This window comes from Erythrolamprus reginae, chromosome 3, assembly GCF_031021105.1.
Source record: "Erythrolamprus reginae isolate rEryReg1 chromosome 3, rEryReg1.hap1, whole genome shotgun sequence".
NCBI classification, from domain to species: Eukaryota; Metazoa; Chordata; class Lepidosauria; order Squamata; family Dipsadidae; genus Erythrolamprus; species Erythrolamprus reginae.
The window spans coordinates 89,487,827-89,507,574 of NC_091952.1; the positions used below are offsets into that span (position 1 = coordinate 89,487,827).

At 37.5% G+C, this 19,748-nt stretch overlaps 1 protein-coding gene across 5 annotated transcripts in view; it reads right to left on the reverse strand.

Annotated features, from left to right (window-relative positions):
• The window catches only part of LRRIQ3 (leucine rich repeats and IQ motif containing 3), a 63,619-nt gene that overhangs the window by 17,816 nt on the left and 26,055 nt on the right, over nt 1–19,748 (reverse strand). For all 5 annotated transcript variants that reach the window (XM_070746162.1, XM_070746164.1, XM_070746163.1 and 2 more), the window contains 2 exons: nt 9,173–9,323; nt 2,910–3,030 (listed from right to left, as the gene is read on the reverse strand). In XM_070746162.1, coding sequence (XP_070602263.1) covers nt 2,910–3,030; nt 9,173–9,323 — 272 coding nt within the window. The remainder of the gene's footprint in view (nt 1–2,909; nt 3,031–9,172; nt 9,324–19,748) is intronic.

Consider the following 19,748-nt stretch of genomic DNA (forward strand, 5'->3'; position numbering starts at 1 on the left):
AATTAGATTTTTTTTCTTAAAATTATTTATGTAGATAAAGAAGTTGCCACATATTTATAGTATGTGGTACCTGCAGGACTGTTTTCTGCCTCATACATTCCAACGACCAGATAAGAGCCCATAGAGTTGGCTTTCTTCAGGTTCCTTTGGGGTGTGGGGAAGGGCCTTCTCTGTGGCAGCTCCAGTCCTATGGAACCAACTTCCTCGGAGATTTGTATGGTCCCCACCATTATGGCCAGAAAGGTCTTAAAAATACAGCTCTGCTGGCAGGCCTGGGGTCCTTGAGCATTATATTCTGCTCTGGCCAGTAGCTATGAATGCAGGAGGTATGAAACTTTAATACTGGGGGGTTTAATTTTTTTTGTTGTTATTGTATTTTATTATTGTGTCTTTTATTCTTATAAGCCACCCTGAATCCATTTTGAGAAAGGGGGACTATGAATTTACCTGATTCAAGAGATGCAGAGGGTTTTAGTGATTAATTAATTCATTAATCAATTACATAATTTCCGGAATTGGACAGAAGCAGAAGCTGCTTTCATCAAATTGAAATCAAGCCAAGATGGTGATAATTGTCTTTGCTCTCCGATAAGTGAGTTTTCTATATGTGTGATTTATTGCTTTGTAATCAATAGAAACTGGTTCAAAGATAAAAGAATGCTTCCAAGCAGTCAGTGAGCTAATTAGAAAGATAAATGACCTTGTTTCCAGTCTGAAAGAACTGAAAGTATTTTTCTCCATAATGGAACTATATTTTACTAGGATTTAAGTGGAAGAAATAAAAGTAGTGTTATTTATTTGAAAATTAAATGTCTGAGAAGCTATTATTATTCACAGTCAGCCGACTTCAGCCTTATCCAGAACAGACAGACAGACAAGCAGACAGACAGACAGACAGACAGACAGATCAATTGGCAGTATTAACAGAACTGAGTAACAGATTGAAAGACATGGGCTATTTTTTTTGGTATTTTTTTCAAAATACACATTGGGAAATGTGTATACAAAGGTTAATATATTTCCAAATCAAAGGAATCACTAGGGTGTAATAGTTAAAGATGCTGGGTTTGAAAATGTTCTCTGATAGGTGCAAAACTAGTTGGGTGACTTTGGTCAAGCAGGGCATTTCAGAAAATCTTGTCATAAAAACTACAGTTATCTGTCCATGTAGATTAGATTAGATTAGATTTATTGAATTTATATGCCGCCCCTCTCCGAAAACTCGGGGCAGCTCACAACAAGATAAAAACAATACATAATAACAAATCCAATACCCACCAATCCAATTACAATTTTAAGCTAAAGTCACCAGGTAGGAGGACTGACTCAAAATATGCATTTTCTTATAATATTCAAAAACATACCAGTTAAAAGGACTTGCAAGAAGTGGCTATGAAATTTCAAGCCAACATTTCTGCCGTGCTCCTAAGTACCAGAACCGAATAGAAGTTTATAATTCATTTCATTCTAGAAATGAATTATTTTACCATGGTCTCGTGTGTTAGTGGATTTATCATGTGTGATACAAAAACCGAGGAAAATATCTTTACATATTTTCAAAATAGCAAAAGGTGGTATGAGCTACCCATAGCAACGCATTTATTTTCTGTAAGCAGGCATCGTTATAAGGAGCAGGTGTAAAGGGATACTAATTCTTGTTTCTGTTTTTCTACAAATAAATCAGGAGTTGCTCAGAACTATAATTATGCATATTACCTTAGATTTGAATTCACTTATTAACAGTCTACAAGATAAACCTGGCCCTTACAACACACATTTTTCATTGCATAATTGTCTGGTTCATTTTCTCTTTCTGCATTTAATGCAAGACCTTCCACTTACTTATTTCAAATCCATTGTATCTCTATTTTATCCCTATCTTTATGTTCAAACATTACATAAATGGTGGGTAAATACTTTTTAAACCCAAGGAACATCCTTTTTTCTTTTTATTTCTTCTAGTAATATGAGTGTCAAGGCGGTGCAAAAGTTGGTGATAAATTAAGGGCTTGCCACACTATCTATAGAAGGCCTGATATTTATGGGAACTTGGGAGGGGCGATTTTCATGAGGGAACAGATGCAGCCACAAAGCATTCTTTTGAGTGGTTCAAGGACATCCTATGCCTACCCACCTGGGCAGAAGCAGAAGGAAGACTTGCCATGCTGGCACAAACTGAGTGGGCAATGTGACAAGTTTGTAGGTGGGGGACAAGGGATGTGAACTTTCAACTGGGTGGGAAATTCAGATTCAGGTTTCCCAGTGTAGGTACCAAGATGGCTCTGGCAATAAATTGGAGGTTTGAGGAATACTTTGACTTGGACTCTGATTTAGTTTGGATGCTACCTGGAACCTTGACAACGAGGACCACAACATAATGAATGCTGTCCAAATTCCATATAAAAAGGTTTTTTTTAATTTGGGTTTCAAATATGTCACTCATTATAAAGGCATCTATGATATTCTTCATAAGGACATAGCAATAGCACTTATACTTTGCGTATATACCACTCTTTACAGCACTCTCTGGGCAATTTACAATATAAGAATATTGCCTCCAAAATCTGGCTCCTCATTTTACAGACCTCTGAAGGATGAAAGAGCGAATTAAACTTGAGGCTTTTCAGGATCAAATTCTAAGCTGTGGGCAGAGATTGCCTGCAACATTGCATTTTAGCCACTGTGCCACCAAGGTACATTGCATATAAAAATGCTGATTATGTTGTTATATCTAGTCTTGTTATCATGTGCTTCCATGAAAATATTTATATGAATGTAACATTAAAGCTTAAACACAACAACCTTAAATGGATAAGGTAAATATCACTATCAGATATCAAAGTAAAAGAATATTCAAAGTCTGTACATAATATAGAAATGGCACTTGTTATAGGAATTAAGTAACTAACCCTTCTTTGGTGACTTTGGTTCCTTCTGTTGAAACTTTTTCTTTTCTTCCACTCTGATAACAGGATATCGTAATATTCTTAAAGTTAAACGAAATTCTTTAAGATTATTCATGTCTATAATCTGTTAAAAATCAACATTTCATTCATTAAAGATTTGTGAGAGAAAAAATGCCAGAATTCTTCAAACAGCAACATTTGTATTGTCACATATTTTTTATTAATTTTATTACTTCACATGTAATAGCGCAGTAAAATTATGCCACTTTTTTTTTTTTCATTTTTAGCCCTTTTTTGGGGGGTGGGGGAATAAATTGTTTGTTTCTCTAGGAAGCATCATGGTTTGCATGGATGGATGAATGTTTGTTCCAACCTCACACCTCTATGCTCCTTGAATAAATTCCAGCTTTTAGACTAAACAACCCTTTCACTCATCATCTGTTACACCAAGATGCATTTCTTTGCTGCGAGTACATGACAAGGGCACCTTAGCTTTATCTGTGCAAATAAACAAGAAAAGCTCTTAGTCTGAGCAGAAGCACATGCTACTCCTAGGGCATTTTAAAATAACTTCAGAGTTGCTTGAGTTGAAAAGCTCTGTTTACACATATCTACAAGTAGAAGCTATAGTTAAATGCAGATTTCAGCCTTTATAGTCATTTATCAGTGGGAAACATGGAGGGAGAGCATTGTTTAACCAGCTTCATTAACATAAATGTTTATAACCAACTGAAAAGGTAATTCTTAGCTGCCATATTGGAGGGGAAAAAACAAAGATAAGAGTTTCTGAAGTCAACAAAGCCCAACTTCATTCTTGATGGCAGAATGAATGAAGTGAAAGAGATATAGACTTTGTTGCCGTTCCTTCCATTCTAGCTATTTATTCTTAAAAGGAATTTCCTGTTACAGAAACCAATGGAATGAGTCAACCTTAATTACATGCCCATTGAAATGGGAAAGACTTTGGATATAATGGGTTTACACATTATCTCCCTTGCCAGGTAAATGTGGTATTCCCTTAGCACATTTTTTATTTCTTTTCAATAACTCAATGAAAAAAAAATAGAGTAAGTTATCTGAAAATTTACCAGTCACTCATGCCCTCATCACCTTGAGGTTCGACTACTGAAATGCTCTCTACATGGGCTACCTCTGAAGAGTGTTCGGAAACTTCAGATTGTGCAGAATGCAGCTGCGAGAGCAATCATGGGCTTCCCCGGGTATGCCCATGTCACACCAACACTCTGCAGTCTGCATTGGTTGCCGATAAGTTTCCGGTCACAATTCAAAGTGTTGGTTATGATCTATAAAGCCCTTCATGGCACGGACCAGAATATCTCCGGGACCGCCTTCTGCCACATGAATCCCAGCAACCGGTTAAGTCCCACAGAGTGGGCCTTCTCCGGGTCCCGTCGATGAAACAATGTCGTTTGGCGGGACCCAGGGGAAGAGCCTTCTCTGTGGCGACCCCAACCCTCTGGAATCAACTCCCCCCCCGGAGATTAGGACTGCCCCCACCCTCTGCCTTTCGCAAACTTCTCAAAACCCACCTCTGTTGTCAGGCATGGGGAAATTGATTCCCCTGGGCCATTTCTGCTTTATGTATGGTCTGTATGAGATGTATGATTGTTTATATATTAAGGGTTTTAATTTGTTTTCAGAATTGGATTTGTACTGTTTCTTGTTGTGAGCCGCTCCGAGTCCTCAGAGAGGGGCAACATACAAATCTAATAAATAAGTAGGTAGGTAGGTGGGTGGGTGGGTGGGTGGGTGGGTGGATGGGTGGATGGGTGGATGGGTGGATGGGTGGATAGATGGATAGATGGATAGATGGATAGATAGATAGATAGATAGATAGATAGATAGATAGATAGATAGATAGATAGATAGATAAAGTTATTCAGAAGATAACAAGAGAAGCTGTGTTTGGTAGCCAAGTGTATCAAGCTGCTGTAGGAAAAGGAACATATCATTTCTAAAAGAGTTTTATAGAGACATATTACAGAAATATATATCCAGGCTTTGATGACGCTTACACGGCAGAGCCACAGGCCATCATCATAGGAAACAGTAGCAGATGTTGCTCACCACAACTGAAGTAATTGCATGTCAATTTAAAATATATCATTGCAATTCCTAGTAATGAACAAGCCTTTTTTATTTCAAGCCATTCACTCTGACACAGATTGCAGCTAGTTTGATTTAATAATATTTGCTCTTACATTTGAATGTAATTTAGACACATCAGTGCTGAAATTCATTCCAATAGTTTATCCAAACAGACTGCCAGGATTATTTCATTTCAATAAAGAATATCAATTAAGACATAAAATAATGCTAGTGTGCTTAACTATGATTTTCAGAATTCCACATTATATGTTTACATCTGTTAGTTCAAAGTAACATTTTCTCAATTTATTTTCTCAATCTTTCCCCCACCCCTAGGATACTATACTGGCTAATTAAAAAACAAATGCAATCCAGAAATCAGCAGATTTAAACTAGGTGCAATTATTCAACCTCTAAACATTCCCAATTCTTTCAAGCTTGCCTACATATGGCTTAGTTTTTATTTTCTTGATCATGCTTTTCTGAGCCTGATCCATTTTGTCTAATATCAGGTGACCAGGATAACACATAAAATTAAAGGTAAATTCTGATCAGAGCAGAATAAAATACAGTTATTACTACACTGTGGTCTATGCTCCATACTTCTATTGATGGAACTCCCTTCCCAATTTTTGTAACCATAGCACACTACTGACATATTTACAGTGGTCCCTCGATTTTCGCGGGTTCGAACTTCGCGAAACGGCTATACCACGGTTTTTCAAAAATATTAATTAAAAAATACTTTGCGGGGTTTTTCCCTATACCACGTTTTTTCCTGCCCGATGACGTCATACGTCATCACCAAACTTTCATCCACCTTTAATAAATATTTTTTTTAATAAACTTTAATAAATAAAAATGGTGAGTAATAATCTAAATGGTTGCTAAGGGAATGAGAAATTGCAGTTTAGGGGTTTAAAGTGTTAAGGGAAGGCTTATGATAGTGTTCATAGCCAAAAATGGTGTATTTACTTCCGCATCTCTACTTCGCGGAATTTCTACTTTCGCGGGCGGTCTTGGAACGCATCCCCCGCAAAAACCGAGGGAACACTGTACTTTGTAATTAGCTACTATTCTAATACAAACCAGTGCTTTGTTATTCTATACATGTGCATTCAAATTACCTAACTACTTTATTTTTTATTCCTGCTTAGTAAATTTTCAGATAACTTACTCTATTTCTTTAACCTAGCAAGGTAATTTTGCATTTTGTTCCAGTTTTCTATAGCATTAACTATTCCGGAAAGCCTTAAAAACATAGCTCTGCTTGCAGGCTTGGGCCGTTGAGCTATGGCACTCTGCTCTGGCCTAGAAGTGATTAATGGTTTTAAAAATATATCTTGGGGTTTTAAATTGTTGTATATTGGTTTACTGTTGTTCGCCGCCCAGAGTCTGTCGGGAGTTGGGCGGCTTATAAATTTAATAAAATTCAAATTCACTTCACCTAGTTTTTGTCATTCAAAAATGTATCCAATTCATTAATAAAATATTGAAAAGTATATGGATCAAGAATGAACTCTCTGGCACTTCACTTAAAGGCTTGCACCAGTTTAATAACAAAACATAATTGATTATCCTTTGAATATCCTGAATTAACGATGTGCAGTATTCTCTTAATTACCATATTATAGAATCCATATCAATCTATTTTCTTAATCAGAATATCTAGGGTATTTTATTAAATACCTTGCTGAAATCAAGCTTTATTGTATCTTCATCAATACCAAAATCTACTCCAGAAGTTATTAATGAAAAGAATATATTTCTACGTCATCAACCAATAACAAGAAATTATTATACAGAAAAAACAATATAATGCAATTAAAAATAATTGCAATGCAATAATCAAGGCAATAAATGATTAACTGACAGCACAAAAACTCACATACTGGACTTCACCAGCATCCTGGCCCAACATCTTAGCTACAGCCTCTTCTGGCAGTTTGACATCATTGCCTGTCTATGGGAGCCGTTTGCCCCTTGTGGCATTATAATTGCCTGAATGGACTGTAAATTAGTTCAGTCTGTACCTGATCGGCTGAGGTTTTTGGCCTGTTCTGACAGTCGCCTAGGTGGTCAGAGCTGTGATTTTCATGCCACTCACAAAATCGTAAATTGCGGTGGCCATTTTGCGAATTCTGGTGGTCTTTTTAAAGACATCATTTTAAACTGAAGATTGCTGTTCCTATCCAATTTTGTCCTACATCACAACACTTCACATACTTTCCCAAAGACCCAGAAGTGAATATTACTCCCTTCATCGCATACTGTGTGCAGAAAGCCCATCCAATGCTCCTAAGCTGCCTGGGAAGTGCTAATTCTTTCCCCTTTTAAACAAGGTACAATTGCCAAGAGGGAGTGGGCAGTGTAATCAGCCCTTTCTCATACAAGCCAAAGCCACAGATTATCTGCTAATCTTCTGCCCTTAGCAGCTTGCAATGCTCCACCAGAGCATAGCACAGGGATAAAGGCTGTGCCATGCCCCACAAGAGCACGGCCAGGTAAAATACAATGCCACACTCTACCAGAGCATAGTGTCAGTGTCATGTGGACCAAGCTCCACCAGGGCATGAAAGAAATTATAGACCATGTACGCACTACCAAGGCAAGGCATCAATAATTACTGAGCTTCCTTACTTGGGCTAGCAGGGTTCCTTAACAGGGACAGCTCATTGGTCCTGGCCCATCCAACATATGACATGGCTTAATTCCTCAGCACAGGAAGTGGCCCTTCTGTGCTCACCATTAATCATGGCATCCAAGGCCTCCACATTAGCCAACTCTGACCCTAACAAAGATTGCAAAGGCCATCGCAAGTCAGGTGATTCTGATCACCCCTCCAAGACTACTTGAAAGGAGCCATCATTATCTAGGGTCTCCAAGGCGCTCAGCAGTGATGAGCAACATCGTGATAAAGCACTGGATAAGATGTATGATAAAGCTGTCACTCGAGATCAAACCCATTGTAAACGATGAGGGGACACAGGTATCCATAAGAACTGCTTCATGTAGGCAGTTTATGTCGCTTTACTTGTAAAGTGGTGTTTTTGGTGGCTACTATGTTAGCCAGGAAGCTGCTTGAGCAGGCTGCCCTATTGGTCAGGGCCAATTTGTATGTGTTTCATACATACAAAGTGGTCCTTCAATTGGACCCAGCTTTTCTGCCGAAAGTGAATTCATGGTTCCATAGGATACAGGACATTATTCTTCCAAATGTTTGTCCCCACCTGCTTCATCCTTCCAAAAGGCACATGGTCAATGTGCGGTGAGCGGTACATATCTATATCAACAGGAATGCTGCATTCTGCAAGTTAGAATCACCTTTTCTCTCATTTTAACTATCATTGTTGGGCTGTAAGGTGATGGCATACACAATAGGCCCCTGGATACACTTGACCATAGATAGACGTATGAATTTCAGTCACGTCCAGTGTCAGCACATATCACCGCACCCTTCACAAGGAATGCATCATATTGGCAGCATGGGTGACTCAAGCATTTCTTAAAGAACTTTGCCATGTGACAACTTGGTCATTTCTGTCACCTTTCGTATGGCAGCGAAGCGCATGTTTTTGCACTGCTGGTATTCCCCTGCAACATCACAAAAACACAGAAGTCTGGAGGTTGTGTTTTCCATGGAGGGGAGCTCAGGGGAATCCCAGCAGCGCAAAAATGGGTGCTTTGCTGGCAATGGAAGTCCGGAGGCGGTGCATCACAGTGGCAGCGGTGGGTTTGTAAGGTGATAATAGTTTGTAAGAAGAGGCAAAAAAATCTTAAACCCCAGGTTTGTATCTCGAAAAGTTTGTATGACGAGGCATTTGTAAGACGAGGTATCACTGTGTCAGGTAAGACCAACACAATTTTTCTGGAACATCCACAGAGATATTTCACTATATAATTTTCCTTCTATTGTCTACCCACAGATATTTTACATAAAAAAGTGAATAGACTGAATAGATTATATTTATTTCCATGCTGCCATACTCTAGGTAATTAGTTTTATTAGAGCAGAACGCTATACTACCAGAGAACTCTAATCATTACTATGCATTGATTTGCTATGTTTTTAATGCTTTTCCTTGAATATTTTTGGTACAATGTGCAAATTGCAGATTACTATAGTTTCTAAATCAAAGCATAGATAGTATACTTACTTGGATTGCAGGTGTACCTCTCTTGTATCTTGTAGGCAGTTCTTGCTTAACAATTTCAGAGACAGGGCTTTTATCATCCACAGAAGTTACAAGCTTTTTTCTACCTCTAGTGAAACGGTTATACCACAGAACATCAGATATAGGACTCACGCTATTAAAAAATAGTTTGATAATTTTATTTCAATGAGTTAAAATGGGATTAATCTTTTGCACATTGAAAACAATATAAGTAATATGTATGTCATTTTATACATTTTTCTTGCCAATTGTTGTATATATTTTCTAAAGCAAACAACTAGAAAATTACTTGACAAAACATTATCCTTATATTATTGAGAACACAAAATGAAAAACTGCATCAAGCTGCTACTGACAAAAATACAGTGATATAGTTGTCTTAATTTTATTTTAATAAGCAACGTGGAAAACCTCAGTTGTATATAATCTCTTTCAAACTTATGATATCATTTTAATGTAATTCTATGCAAGCTTATTCAATGTCCAAATATAGATAATAGGGTTTACTCCCAGGTAGTGGTACTACAATTCTGTCATTCTATATATGACTTATTTGACCATAATTTATACATCACTAATATTAGCATAATGCCCTCCTGAGTCGCCTTGAGACGGGTGGCATAGAAATCAAATAAACAAACAAACAAACAAATAAATATAAATAAATAAATAAACAAATAAACAAACAAATAAATAAATAAATCCATATAAAAATAATTACAGTATATGTGTATCAAAATGTATTCACTATGTTTCATAACAAGGGGACTGGCTACTTGGCTACAATTAGCTGACACAACCATTCAGGGAAACAAGTATACAATTCATAATAAGAAATGGTCTTATTTATTTATTAAATTTGTATGCCGCCCCTCTCTGCAGACCCAGGGCAGCTCACAACAATAGTAAAAACAATGTAAAATACAAATGTAATATTTAAAAAACTAAAAATCCATAATTTAAAAAACATACACACAACATACCATACATAAACTATATAGGCCTGGGGCAGATGTCTCAATTCTCCCATGCCTGACAGCAGAGATGGGTGCTTGACTTATGTCCAGTCACTTAGCAACTGTACAAATTACGATGGATCTCCCAAAAGGTACTTAGAACCTTCCTGATCTGGAAGTTACAATAGTTGCACTCCCTTCCTCCAGTCACATGATCACATTTTGGGTGTTTGGTCACTAGCTAACATTTATGTACGTTTGCATCATGCCAGAGTCACATGACTATGATTTAGAATGTTTTTTGCCAGTTTCCAGCATTTACTTCCAGTTTCTGGCAGAAAAACCCACCTATTAGGTATAATGGAGTTGCTTAACAACCATGGCATTAACTTAATGTTCCACTGAATTTGCTTAACGACTGCCGCTAAAAATGTCATAAACCTGGGTCCAATCATGTGGTGATACACTTAACAACTGCAATGGCTTATAACCAAAATTCCAAGCTTGATTGCTGTCCTTTTTAAAATTGAATTTAAATAGTTTTTGTATTATAGAATAAAATATAAAAATACAAAAGGCAATAGTAAGACACTGTAGGCGGAAAAAAGAGAAAAGACAAGTGAGGAGCGGAAAAAAGGGTTGAGTTTCAACTCTCTGTTACCGTAGAATAAAGCATTAACATTGAACCAACTTTTTATTTTTCCATAATAATATAAACTACCATTTCCATAATAACAAATCTAATCAGTGAAACCCAAAAGTTTCATTCTGATTGTGAGACAAGAAGTTTGCATCAAGAAATGGATGGCAGTACTTTGGTAAGACAGGATAAGAGCTGTGGTAACAGCACAGTGTTTAGAATGTGGTATTGAAAACTACTTCTGGTGACTGCTGATGGCTAGTAGTTTGGCAGTTTGAATCTCATCGGCTCAAGGTTGACTCAGCCTTTCATCCTACCGAAGTCCGTAAAATAAGAACCCAGATTGCTGGGGCAACATGGTGACTGTAAACTGCTTAGAGAGGGCTGTAAAGAACTGTGAAACGGTATATAAATCAAAATGCTATTGCTATTGGAAAGCTACAGCAATGCAATCTTAGGTTTCTGGTGCAAATTATTGCCACATGCATTATAAAAGACATCTGAGCTTCATGAAATTACCTTATTCCAAGGGATTTTTAATTCCCGGTTAGGTACTGATGTTTGAAAAAGTGTGTATTAACTGCCCCCAAGTTCCCAAATATGTTGTTGTTGTTGTTGTTGTTGTTGTTGTTGTTGTTGATATTGATATTATTATTATTATTATTATTATTATTATTATTATTATTATTATTATTATATTATTTTACAAATTCAGAAAGGATCTAAAATTTTGAGCTACTGAAGTACATATTCAAGTACTATGTTTACTTCTCATCTTTTGCCATTCCAGGAAAAATTTAACAAATTGTAAATAAAAAGTAGAATAAACAATTAACAGTAAAATAATTACTAAAGTCATCTAACAATCACAAGCCTGAGTAGATATCCAAAATACTGAGAGAATAGAAGCCAAACATAATCCACAAAAGAAAGCCTTTTTTATCCTTGTGGTAACATTGGAAAAAGGCCTTCCTGTTGGTAAAAGAAAGATGAGCTCCTGACAGTGGAGCCTCTTCACTTACAGATGCTCTTTATGGAAAATGAGGGGGCTTGGCGCAATTGTTCTCCAGATTGCCTCAAGGAGATTATTCACTGAACATTTCAGTCAATAACTGTGACCTGTCATTCTTCTTTAGAGAGGTTTATTTTCAACTCAGCATTCAATAGCAAAAGCCCTTGTTTGACTTATTTTTAGTTTATTAATTTATGAACCGCTGCATAACTTGTGAGTCACCTGACTATCTATACAAGAATCTTGTTTAAAAGTGGCCCCATTTTACTTCCAACTGAAGGGCATTTTATTATTAATAATAATAAATAATAACAATAATAATAATGGGTAATCGGCACACTGGGTGCTGTGCCAAAAAACCTCAGCCACCATTTGAAAACAATAAACATTGACAAAATCACAATCTGTCAGTTGCAGAAGGCCTACCACACCTGGATCTGCACCCACCATACAAAAATACATCACACAGTCCTAGATGCTTGGGAAGTATTCGACTTGTGATATTGTGATATGAAATCTAGCATATACAGTGATCCCCCGAGTTTCGCGATCTCGATCTTTGCGAAATGCTATATCGCGATTTTTCCACCCGATGACGTCACTCCCTTCCTTTCTCATCTTTCTTTCTCTCTCTCTTTCTCTATCTTGCTTCTTCCTCTCTCACACTCTCTTCCTCCCTCTCTCATCTCTTTCTTTCCTTCTCTCTCTTTCTCTATCTCTCCCCCTCTTGCTCTCGAGCGGCGGGTGGCACCCAGGGAAGGTTCCTTCGGCCGCCCACCAGCTGATCTTCTCGGCAGCGCAGTAGCAGCGAGGAGCCGAAGATGGGGTTTCCCCTTTGCGTGGGCAATGGGGAAACCCCATCTTCGGCTCCTCGCTGCTACTGCGCTGCCGAGAAGATCAGCTGGTGGGCGGCCGAAGGAACCTTCCCTGGGTCTTCAACTCCCAGAGCGGCGGAAAAGCGGCGGACAAGCGGGCAGGCAGGCGGCTCCTCAGCTGCTGGGTCTTCCCAGGTGCGGAAGTAAAAACACCATCTGCGCATGCGCGGCCATGGAAAAAGGGGCACGCATACGCAGATGGTGTTTTTACTTCCGCACCGCTACATCGCGAGAAATCGATTATCGCGAGGGGTCTTGGAACGGAACCCTCGCGATAATCGGGGGATCACTGTACTGTAAATCTCATTTGCTGTGTATTACTGGTTTTTTTTGAATAAAATAATAAGTACTACTACTACTACTACTACTACTACTACAACAACAACAACAACAACAACAACAAACAGGCCAAAATCCTCTGTCAGTTTGAATTCGAAAGTCCCAAAGTATTTTGGCATGTTTGTAGTTGAAAACAAACAAGCCAAAATACTTTGAAACTTTTGAATTCAAACTGACAAGGTTTTATAACACAATACACTGGACCTCACGATTGTGGAAAAGAAAAAAGTATGAATCATTGATGTTGTTATACCAAGTGATAGTCGAACTGACGAAAAACAACAAGAAAAATGTAGTTGATATCAGGAATTTAAAATCAATCTACAACTCTGAAATAAACCAGTACAGGTGGTCCCACTGGTGATCGGCACACTGGGTGCTGTGCCAAAAGACCTCAGCATTTGAAAATAATAAACATTGACAAAATCACGATCTGCCAGTTGCAAAAGGCCACCGTACTTGGGTCTGCACGCATCATACGAAAATACATCATACAGCCCTAGATGCTTGTGAAATGTTCGAATTGTGATATTGTGATACAAAATCCATCATATAAATCTTGTTTGCTGTGTATTACTGGTTTTTTGTGAATACAAATATAATAATAATAATAATAATAATAATAATAATAATAATTAATAATAATAATAATAATAATAATAATAATAATTAATAATATTCATAAAAAAGGCGATGAAATATTGGAAGACTGAGCTTTTCGTTGGGAATGAAAGCTATGGACTGATCAACATCAGAAGGGACATCTTCCAGGGGGACTCTTTGTCCCCATTGCTATTCATCATCGCTATAATCCCGCTGTCACTCATCCTACAGAAAACAAACCTAGGCTACCAAACTGCTAGGAATTCACCAAAAATTTCACACCTGAAGTTGTACGGAAAATCAGAAACTGAGATACAGTCACTAACCAACACTGTGCGAATCTTCAGCAATGACATCAGCATGGAGTTTGGCCTGGATAAATGTGCCACAGTGGCACTGAAAAAGGGGAAAATCACTGAAAGTGAGGGCACTGAAATGCCAAATGGTCAAACCATCAAGTGCCACCAGCCAGAAGCCTACAGATACTTGGGCATCTAGCAACTGGATAATATCAAGCATGGCCATGTGAAAACTGTGATCACCAAAGAGTACATCCAGAGGACCAGAAAAATTTTGAAGAGCAAACTGAATGGTGGCAACACTATCGAGGCTATAAATACTTGGGCCATACCTGTCATTAGATACACAGCTGGCATAGTGAACTGGACTCAAGCAGAGCTGGACAACTTGGACAGGAAAACCAGAAAATTAATGACGATCCATCATGCACTACACCCTCACGGTGACGTTGACAGGCTGTATTTACCAAGGAAAATAGGCGGCAGAGGACTTTTGCAAGTGAAGCAGACAGTGGAAGAAGAGAAGCATGCATTAGCTGACTACATGAAGGAGAGCAAAGAGTCAGCGTTCATGGAGGTCAACAATAGGAAGCTTCTCAAGGTGAAGCAAACCAAGGACCAGTATAGAAAAACTGTAACTCAATGTCGTATGAACAGTTGGCAGAACAAAGCATTGCATGGCCAGTTCTTCGAGAAGATTAAAGGCAAAGTGGATAAAGAAAAGACCTGGTCATGGCTTACAAGTGGAACACTCAAAAAGAAGATAGAAGGACTAATACTGGCGGCACAAGAACAGGCCATTAGAACAAATGCTGTCAAAGCCAGAATTGAAAAATCAACAGACGATCCAAAGTGCAGACTCTGTAAAGAAACAGATGAAACAATCGATCACATACTCAGCTGCTGCAAAAAGATTGCACAGACTGACTACAAGCATAGACATGATGCTGTAGCACAGATGATCCACTGGAACTTGTGCCAGAACTACCATTTACCAGTGGCAAAGAACTGGTGGGATCGTAAGCCCGAAAAAGTGGTCGAAACTGAGCAAGCAAAACTACTGTGGGACTTCCAACTTCAGACTGACCAAATTCTGAAGCATAACATACTTCCTGATTGTGGAGAAAAAGAAAGTATGGATCATCGACATCGCAATCCCAGAGGACAGCAGAATTGAGGAGAAGCAGCTAGAGAAATTAGTGAAATATGAAGATCTAAAAATCGAGCTGCAATGACTCTGGCATAAGCCAGTGAAAGTGGTCCCAGTGGTACTTGGCACACTGGGCGCAGTGCCAAAGGATCTCAGCGGACATTTGAAAACCATCGGAATTGACAAAATCTCCATCTGTCAATTGCAAAAGGCCGCTTTACTGGGATCGGCAAACATAATTCGCCGCTACATCACGCAGTCCTAGGTGATGAAATACAAAATCCAGCATAGTGATCTCGTTTGCATAGTGATCTCGTATTGTATTGACATAATAATAATAATAATAATAATAATAATAATAATAATAATAATAATAATAATACACAGGAACTAAAATAATGCCTCATTAAAATAATACCACCATAATATGAACTCAATATTCAAGAACTGGAGTATTTGGCAGTTCAACTGAATAGCATTTGCCTAATGGGCTAAGATCTATAATTAGAAATACATTTCAACTGTATGTTGAAATATCAAATATGAATATCAGTATGACTAAAACTTGCAATAATCTTGTCAGTTTTCACAGGGATGTAACATACTTTATAAATTTACTCATAGCTCCCATTGAATTTTACAGGCTTTAGTCCAAATTTCATTTATGTCTGATTCATATTTATTTTAAAAATTTATGTAGCTGACCAACTTAGAAATGCAATTGAAGGCTAACAAGGGATTAAAAGCAAAACCAACTAAATAATCAACTTAAAAGAACCATAACATTTAAAAAAAAAAATATAAACAACGACCTAAGTTATAACATATTCAAAAAATTAAATTCTTTTTCTAGATGGAACCATTCAATGCCCTAACCCAGTACTCGGGGAAGAGAGAAGATCAAGTTTTTAAAGACTTAAAGAAGGCCAAAGGAGTTAGAGCCATCTGAAATGTACAGGGTATGTTGTTCCAATGGTCACTTCCTGGGTCTAATTAAATGGCAACTGTACCATTGGTTATTATAGAGTACACAATTATATCGACTAGCCGTTGCCAGACTAGCATTTCAATCTCCCCCACTTCCCAATTTCAAAATATGGATAACAATATAATCCATTCGACAGAGCTGTTTTAAGAATGGCCAAGGGAATTACACTTTCCAACTTAGTTTTTAACTTGATACAGATTTGAGGACGATGCACTTCCCTTGATCAATATCGCAGTGGCTAGGAAATCAATTTTTACTGTCTTTATAATCATCTTACTTATCTAGCTTCAGCCCAAAGGTTCATGAGTGGTCACAGAAACATTTACTTAAATAATCTTGTTTCCTAAAAGGGTCATAACAATTTAGCAGCTAAATGTTCTCTTGTGAAATTACGCAGATAGAGAAGGGACAATAATTTGATTTTTTTAAAAAAAAAAATTAGCACAGTGTATAAACATTTCATTATTATGTATGTGAAAGCATATTGTTTAAGATTACGATTTCGGTCTTAAAATATGCGTGCTGGTAAAATCACTGTTATGTCTCTGTAGTGCCAGAGCTGTAGGGGGAAAAGTGAATTGATGGAGCTGCATTTCTCTTTCAAGTTTTCAACATTGTCTGTAGATGCACAGCATGGTGCCAACATGTAAAGACATGCATTTTGCATTACGTATCTTCTGTACTCTCTCTAAAATACATTGGACTCGTGGAAAGAGCAACCTGAAGACATTAGCTGAAAAGAAGTAAATTGTCAGTTCCTTAAAGAAAATGTGACCTTCTGCCAAAACAATGCACTGTCTGTCACTCTTCATCAGAATAATAGCCTGACAAGTTTATTGTTGTAAGTATTTCATTTTCCTTGCCAAATAATGGAATGTTGTCAAGAAAGATGGTTGTCAACATTCAGCCTCATTTTAGGCAATACAAAATATAGACAAGCAGTTACAGTTTGATTACATGGCTCTCTATTTAACTGTTCTGAATTTTCCAATTGGTGGAAAGTGTACTCCAGGGGGACCAGGACCAGGACCTCATAGCAACACAAGCCTGAGAAAACAGTGCAAAGAGACTTAAGCTAGCCCTTCCCCTTTTAAGAAAACCATAGCACCAGCCCAAAGAAAAACACTAGTAGCCCTGACAATAGAAATACTTAAGTAGAGCCATTAAGATAAAGGGAATCAGGCTAAAAATAACTCAACAGAAATTCCCTTTTTCCCACCTCCCTGACAGGATTAACTCCTAGGCTAGGGGGGGGGGAAAGGACCTAGGACCAAGATTAACCCAGGATAACAAAACCCAGGGCAATCAGAAACATATCAAAACCCATCAAGCTGCAGGAGGGAAATTCAAAGGGGAATTAAACATAAAAGGCTCAGTCACAGTTCCAAGTTTGCTTGCAAACCAGGAACGCTGGAGCTGTGTCACTACTTTTCTTGCCTTCCTGAATTAAAGGTTCCCTTTTCTGGCAACTGCTTCTATGATTGCTTCTCAGCTGGGAACGAACCAGGGAAATTTCTTCCAACACCAAGAAGCCTTTTTAGGAAACTCACTCTTAGAACTTTAAGGCAACCTCTCTAATCTGGCATGCCACAGCTATGTTAGGATTACAATTTTAACATTTGCAAGCTGGCTAATAATTCTTCTATTGTAGTTGTAATTCATCTTGAGTATGCTAGCTAAAGGAAGACTTTTACACAAAAGTCAGCATAATTATGCAGCTACTTTTCCCTGTTTCACTATCACTGAACTTTAGTAACACCTGCTTCAAGCTCTGCTGTGTTTGTTATTTCTTCTTTCTAATTCATTAAGCTGTTTTCACAGCCTCTGGTGCTTCTTCATTCACTCCTGCATACCAGCCCTCAGACCTTAACACATTATTGCAAAGCTGCAATTTACAGTACTTTTCTATCCTCTTCCTATGCCTCTCAGTTTCAATGTATGTTTGAAAGTGGAGAGGATTCAGGAGTATGTATGTCCCTCTGGTACAGCCTTATGGCAGATTTAATAATTCCTTTTCTTGAACTGCCAAGAAGGTCTACCTGAACTCCTCAAAGAAAAATATATGCAGTTCCTGAGCTAGTCGGGCTCACTGAGTCTTATACAAATGACCAGCCAATCTAGCACAGTATGAGATTCATTGATCTAAACTGACAACTTTTCTAATCTTACTCATATAAGATGCTGGAATTGATGGAGAGTATTTTGACAGATGTGGTTTGCTTGGTTTTTGAATGCTTCACAGAGCACCATCTGTGTACAAACAATACAAAGGCACAAGTCAGTGCTTTTCATCTTATAAATTATGATGCTAAGCATGAATTTACCACCGTCTGCTGTGGGGTATAGTTCACTCAGTACATAAATTCAGAGTATCTTGGAGAATGATACTTTCTTTCAGAGATCACATTGAAAAGACCCAGGCAACTTTAATATCAATAATAACACTTCAGCAAGTCATTCTCTTCACCTTGTCACACTTAAAATAAAGCAGTATGCATGCTGCTCCATGTTACATAGTGTCATTATACCCATTCCTGCATTTTGATAACATACTACCTTTACTATGCAATAAGAAATTAAAAGGTTTATTTACAGGTATGGGAAATAAGCCAAGCACAAATAATAATGAGAAACCAAAGTTGTATATTACAAAATTACAAATCAACAATGTTAGTATTTTGCTCCTCTTCTGTGATCATATCTGCAGAGAATTGTGCTTGTAGAAACTAGATTCTATTTTTCATATGGGATAAACCTGTTTGATGTTATGGCGGAATAATTCAGAACTATACTGGTATTTGGGTGGTCATGTGATCAATGAGATAAAGTGTCTTAAATGCTCATCCAAGAAGGTTTTAGTAATCCATAAAGGATAGAAATGTTAACAATAAATTTCAAATTTCCACCAAGAAAAACGGATGATCTACAACAGCCAGCTCTATACTGCATTAATCTAGATGTCAGCAAATAAGCACCTAATCACACTATTCTCTGACCTCTAGTGGTCATAAGGATTATTGCATCCAATATCTGATAGCACTATTATAACAGATATACTAAATAAGCCTTAGAAAAATTGAAAAAAAGTCTTAATTTGATAAAATTGACTATTGTTTTCATTCATTTTTAATATGATTTATAGATTTAAAATCAAGCATACACTTATCACACACACACACAAAGATGCATAAAAAGACTCTATTGAAAATGCTTAATTCAGAAAGTGGAATTAATTGTATGCAAACCTGCAGCAAAAACCTTTTTCTCTCCATTGACTCTTTCTGCTATCTTTTCTGTTCTTTACAGATGATTAGTTCTGTTTACCGCACCTGCTTTTCACTTGGAAAACTTTACACAGCAATCCTAAAGCCAGTCAAAGGTAGTTCAATGGCTGGTGCATCTATAAATAATGTGATTCTATTGAGTAAATAGCATATCTGCCCTGGATATTCTTTGAAGTGCTTATGAAAATTTCTGCAAGCATATACTGTTGCTGTTTTTACTAGAATGGGGATTTTTATGAATATGTCAAGATAGGCTTTGCTAGCCAACATACCTTCATTTATTATTAATTCATGATTTGTCACTTACAGCTTTTTATGTACACTGAGAACTTATGCACACAAATTACTTGTTTGTCCAATCACACTTGGCCAGTAAAGAATTCTATTGCACTGGACATGGAAATAAGCACAT